This window comes from Perkinsus marinus (genome assembly GCF_000006405.1).
Source record: "Perkinsus marinus ATCC 50983 genomic scaffold scf_1104296944428, whole genome shotgun sequence".
Taxonomy (NCBI): Eukaryota; Perkinsozoa; order Perkinsida; family Perkinsidae; genus Perkinsus; species Perkinsus marinus.
This window is the reverse complement of record NW_003211397.1, coordinates 291,945-297,478: the sequence shown is the minus strand read 5'-3', so window position 1 is coordinate 297,478 and position 5,534 is coordinate 291,945. Positions and strand designations below refer to the sequence as shown.

The 5,534-nt window shown below is 42.3% G+C and overlaps 2 protein-coding genes across 3 annotated transcripts in view; both read left to right on the top strand.

The window, feature by feature from the left end:
- Positions 1-1,853, top strand: part of Pmar_PMAR019120 (hypothetical protein) — a gene marked incomplete at both ends in the record, with an annotated part of 2,115 nt that extends 262 nt beyond the window's left edge. The window contains 4 exons of the mRNA XM_002780176.1: positions 1,100-1,234; positions 1,283-1,366; positions 1,415-1,505; positions 1,758-1,853. Of these exons, the coding sequence (XP_002780222.1) occupies positions 1,100-1,234; positions 1,283-1,366; positions 1,415-1,505; positions 1,758-1,853 (406 nt within the window). The remainder of the gene's footprint in view (positions 1-1,099; positions 1,235-1,282; positions 1,367-1,414; positions 1,506-1,757) is intronic.
- Positions 1,854-3,223: 1,370 nt separating this feature from the next.
- Positions 3,224-4,687, top strand: Pmar_PMAR019119 (hypothetical protein). Of its 2 annotated transcripts, XM_002780174.1 has the most exons (8): positions 3,224-3,365; positions 3,411-3,487; positions 3,700-3,804; positions 3,855-3,921; positions 3,975-4,108; positions 4,153-4,291; positions 4,351-4,492; positions 4,540-4,687. In XM_002780174.1, the coding sequence occupies exons 1-8, from the start codon at positions 3,260-3,262 to the stop codon at positions 4,676-4,678; spliced, it is 909 nt and encodes a 302-aa protein (XP_002780220.1). In that variant the 5' UTR covers positions 3,224-3,259; the 3' UTR covers positions 4,679-4,687. The 2 variants fall into 2 exon arrangements, with proteins under 2 accessions (XP_002780220.1, XP_002780221.1); XM_002780175.1 differs by having other exon boundaries at positions 3,224-3,487.
- Positions 4,688-5,534: the final 847 nt, after the last annotated feature.

The window sequence follows — 5,534 nt, the reverse complement described above, 5'->3', positions numbered from 1 at the left end:
ATCTGGGTTCTACAGGTGAGTGTGTGATCCTATTATGTGGCTCACTAGGTCGACGTTGGAGGAATATATGTTTGCTTTCCTCGCTAATTACAGTAGTTTAGTCAAGGGTTAGGGTAGAAACGTAGAGAAACCAATAAGAATTTCCCAAAATTTTCTGCCAGAATTTTCATATTTTTAACATATGTAGTTGACCATGTGCATATTTTCTCTCAGTGTTAGATAAAGACATGTTCGCTTTCTCCAAAATTTTCCTCACAAATTATACGAATTTTCCAACATACCTGATACAGAAAAAAACCAAGAATTTCCCGAAATTTCCCCCCAGAATTTTCATATTTCAACATATGTAGTTGACCATGTGCATACTCCTCCTATAGATACTATGTTTATGTTTGGCGGCTGCGTTCGCGGTGGGAGCTCCGCAAGCTCTCATCAACTCTACTGTGGCGCTTCTGTTGACGTCTTTCGTTTTGGAATTGTGAGTGGGGGAAAATTTGAGAATTTTCTGATGGAAAAAATGGATTTTTTTCCGAGTGGGAAGAGCAGTGAATTTGAGGAGAGTTTCCTGCGAGATTATGAATCGAAAATCTAATATATTTTCAGAAATAAATTCCTATACATTAGAGCTTCACCCTAGTGATATGAAAAACATATTCCGGCTTTCACTTGGCGAAAACGCAGTGAATAACGTGTAAAACAAAATGTGAAATGGTGTGAGAACTTTACGTGAAAGGGGGTGATCTTAACGGGGTAGTTCGCTAAGTGTTTTCAATTTACTCCATATCGCAAATATCAAGTTTCTCACAAAAAAATTGTAGTCATGGACTGTCGTGGCTTTAGTTTCAATGTAGTTTATGAATATTGAAAACCACCGACACGTAGGAGTTTGTGGGAAACAGTATTGGAAAATTTGCTTGCTTTCCTCAGCAGCTGAGCTCGGGAGTTTCCGAATTTTTGAAGTTTACATACGACTGAGAATAGAACTGTACAGAAATCCACAAGAATTGCCTAAAATTTCCTCCCAGAATTTTCATATTGGCATCAACAACAGGTGCATATTTTCTCACGAGATGAACTTGAACGCTTTACGATTTCTTAGGTACTGTCGCATCCTCTCGCCGACTTCATTTGATTTCATACCATTCTTGGCGAAAATGCTACCGTTCGAAAAAGTGGAATTTTTCCGAAGGCTTTTTCCTCCAATATTTGCTACCTTTTTATTGATCGCCAACATGTGGGTCAAAATTGGGCCTATTTTGTATCTTGTTATTGGCGACCTTAGATTCGCCACGAACCAAGAAGTGAGGACAGGACGACTCTTCGAAGAATTGGTGAAGTCAAATATGAAACTGCGAGATGCGATGGCGTGAGTGTTAATTTTTTTTCGATTTTTTTGCGGAAAATTTTTTTACAGGTATGAAAAAACGCGAGTTGATTACACGGTGAAAGAGTCCCCCGGCCCTGTATGTCACTTCACCGAATCGGCTGAAAGTCAACCACTCGATGTGAGTTTGGAATTTTCCTCGTCATTGGAAATTTATGTGAAATAATATATATTTGATTTCCTCACTAAGCTTAGAAGTGTTCAAAAACCAACAAAATTTTTTGCAAAAGATTTTCCTTAGCATCTTTGATGTGTGCATGTTTTCCCCCAGAATTTTCCTTGTGTGCATATTTTTTCATAATTTTTCGATATTTTCCCTCCAGAATTTTTCATGTGTACATATTTTTTCTTCATGTTGTTTGTTGTTGTTCAGGACGGTCCGGAAATCGATCTGGGATCTGTTATAATGAGAATTATAGCGGGGCTGATGATGTTTGGTATGGTGTATTCGGCGTATACTAGCGAGTAGTTAGGCTTCAGCCGAGAGAATGTGTTGGAGTTAATAACAAGTTGGGTGAGAGAGAAAATATGGTGGGGGATTTTTAGACATACCACAGTCGAGGGTGATATAAGAAGTGTTATAAGCCTAAGCCTTCTCGATGAAGGGATGGAGTGCTCGCTGCTTGCTTCGTGTTAAGCGTTATGAAACCCGATGGATTTAGACTGCAGATCCAAAAAATGGAATTTTCAACAACAAAAAAGCCACGATGAAAATCGCCTCAAACGCCCTTCGAAGTTCCTCCTCTTCGTTGTTTTCATCTCGAAAAATTTCATTGCAGTGGCGTGGTTTCAGACTTCTGAAGTCAGCACAATATTGTTTATTCTTTGCGAGTTAAGTTTATCGACACCTTGCGTTATATTCACGTTAACTCTCTCGTGAATTGACCTGTAGCTGAGCGCAGATCTACGTGTAGTGAATAATATCAATCTCTCACAGAGTTGTTGAGGAAACTTAGTCTTCGTCAATTTGGTAGTAAATAAGAGTAGCACTAGCTTACTAGCAACGTAAATACACAAAAGAAGACATTAACACAATTCCATCACATATCCCTCGTAGGATTGAGGAATTCTTAATGATGAAAACAATCAACATCGATTGGGTGTAATCAGGCTGCTGTCTTGTGATACGGTTGATATGGACGGAGCTTCAGCGCGGTTTGTACCGATGTGAAAACGGTGAATTCGAGTGGGTACGGAGCATGCTGACCAATTTAATGATACTCCATATTCATAATCGTAGCCTCGTATATCTATTCTCTGGCCTTCCTGCCCGTCGTTACTCACTGGAGCAGTTTATCCTGTGCACTATAAGGCATCCTCCTCCTGCTGCTACAGTGTGTTTTTGTTAGTTACTCGCAGAGATCCAGTGAGAGTTGGCTCAGAAGAATGATCTTTGGAAGCGCTTTTCAATGGTGTCTTTGAATTCCAGCGCATGCGTGCAAAATAGGTTAGGACCACGGATATTTGTATTTTCCTCTATGTCGACTCCTACTTATGAATAGGCAGCTCAGGAGTCCTTTGAAAGGCTCTTTACATCCCCTACAGTTACTAGAGGAAATCAATAGTGAATTAAACACAAGACGCACATTGGGAGAATTTTGTCGCGCGCCACGAAATTACCATTTGGCGAAATTCACGTTAATCGTCGTCGTCGTGATGATGATGCTGATCCACTGTGATAGCCCTTGACGAGAGTATCATTTTAATGAAGTTGGCTCACTATCGTCGCTCGATCCTATTGAGTGTAATAGAGCGACTCCTTAGGTGAGTTTCACCCAAGGAGATTGATATGAAGTAGTGTATTGCCGCCGCTTTCCTGAAAATTATGGGAGTTGTGACAGGGCTTCACTCTGTATTGTTTGTGAACTCTAGTGCATGCCCAACGTGGGGGCCTCCCCGCATCCTGATGATAATAATAAACACTTTACATGGGAAGCCAAATGGAAACAATACGCGCCGGAAAAAGCATTACTCGTATCTGGTAGCAGTATTACTATTACTGCTGATGTGCTTATAATAAATTTAGGTTCCTTTGGTGGGCCCTTTGTTATCTTCACTCTAACTCCATTACGTAACGGGTTAACACTGGCTTCACAAGACCGAGTACTATTCTAAGTGGCCTCTTCTTCTTCTTGTCGTTGTTATTGTTGTGGTTGTTGTCGTTGTTATTGTTGTGGTTGTTGTTGTTGTTGTTGGTGTTGTTGTTGTTGTTGTTGTTGTTGTTGTTGTTGTTGTTGTTGTATATGTTGTTGTTGTTGTTGTTGTATATGTTGTTGTTGTTGTTGTTGTTGTTGTTGTTAGGAATCTTCTATCAGGTGTCAACTATGGCAAGCTTGTATCGGCGATGTTTTATACATGGTTTTAGAAGTGGTTGGGTCGGAGGTCTCTGGCCTAGTATTCCTGCCATACCACAATTCTGTGTAATCACGACGACCTCATCCCCTCATATCCATGCTGGCTGGCCTGTCAGGTGTTGGGGCCTATGTACCATATTTATGCAAGTTTTCTCGGTCAGAAAGCAGCCCTTGTTTGCACGGGTGAGTAATCTCACTGATTTAACTCAATTCGTGTTAATGAATCCGTGTGGTAGCTGTCACTGAAACTGCGATAACCTATGGGGCAAATACGAGAAATGCAGAAGTCGCCTACAATCATTATGTCCCTCGAACGGATCGCCTCACTAACCTAACCCCTGCCTACAAACCGATCGGGCCTGGTGCCTTCGTAAGTGGTCATTTTAATCAGTTGGTCGCAGCCAGTGGGTTCAGATGCACGCGACTCGGAACGCCTTGGGAATGTGCGGAATGCGTGTTTTTGCAGCGCCATTGGATGAACATATGCGCAAAGTTATTCGGAACCCCCAGGCTTCTCGGATGTTATCGGATTTCGTGGCATCTTGTCTTAGTGGTAAGTTTCCCGGTTGCCCATCCAGAGGGCGGTGGTTCGAATCTTGGGTGGTGCATTAGGTGCTATATCCATGCCATTCAATCAACTTTATAATTTTTTCGTCACGTCAAAGGAGGCTCGGGCGGCCACCCGTCTACAGCGAGTCTCCCTCGCCACTACTTACCTCAAAGGACAATACCTCACTGTAGCTCCCGACGGCTCGTAAGTTATCCTCTTTCGAATCTTAAAGCCTAGACTTCCTGTCTCAGTGTCCGACCTAGTAGGATCATGCTTCGAGACATGGGCATGCGTTGTCTATACGCTGGTACACTATTTTGCATTTACGCTACCATTGAGAGGAACCTTGTAGAGAACTGGTCCTTCCTTTCTGAACGATTCTCCTCTTGAGGTTGCTGATGGTGGTCTTATCGAAGAAAAATATACGTCAATGAGTCGATCTGCTCGTGCTTGTTGTTGTGTTTGCTATTAAGGGGGGAGGGCAAGAACTGATGATTAACAGAAACAACACGGTGTCAATGTCAACTTCTGTGAATGGAGAGCGCGTACCATCTCAAATAAAGAAAGCGTCGGGAAGGTCCCGTTCATGTCCATCGGGGAGTAAGCCGATCGACGGTTCGCTCACTCGTTGACTATTATTACAGACCCCCGAATTGGCATGTATGATACGCGAAACTCTTCGAGACACAGTACTGGGGATATGTCCTCGTACGCTTACATGGTCAAACTTAAGACTCGAGAGCGTTCTGAATGGCAGGTCAAAAATTCAACCTGAGACTCAACACAGTCTACCGTCTGATGACTTGCTGTCAGATAATTGCAGGTGGGCCGGTTGCATAAACATTCGAGTGCATGTCTCATCAGGGTTTATGCCGTGAGTGCTACTGACGGACGCGAACAGTGCGAAAATGAAGTTAGCACAGTTGAAATGCAATCTTGGAAATTGCTTCATAAGTAAACCCATCGTGATTTGTTTATTCATGATTGGGCTTTGATATTTCTCAGAAAACTGCGAGACCTCCGACATGCTGCAACCCGACAGAACTCTTTCCTACAGTATCGTATCAGATCACAACGAGTGAAGAGCACTAACAGTAAGTAGACGTAGACCTACTATATCAATAAGCTGTATCAAGTTGATTCAGAATGAACCAATAGCCCGTCGTACTGCCACCTAGTGTTTCGCCATGTTCTTTGTAAACATATATATTATCCTCTCATCTGGCTGAATTGATTCGGTCCGTGA

Coding starts and splice junctions, on each gene's coding strand:
- Pmar_PMAR019119 (XM_002780175.1), top strand. CDS start 3,260: ATGCCCAACGTGGGGGCCTCCCCGCATCCTGATGATAATAATAAACAC. Junction 3,805..3,854: donor CTGCCATACCACAATTCTGT/GTAATCACGACG, acceptor CTGGCCTGTCAG/GTGTTGGGGCCTATGTACCA. Junction 4,109..4,152: donor CGATCGGGCCTGGTGCCTTC/GTAAGTGGTCAT, acceptor CAGTGGGTTCAG/ATGCACGCGACTCGGAACGC.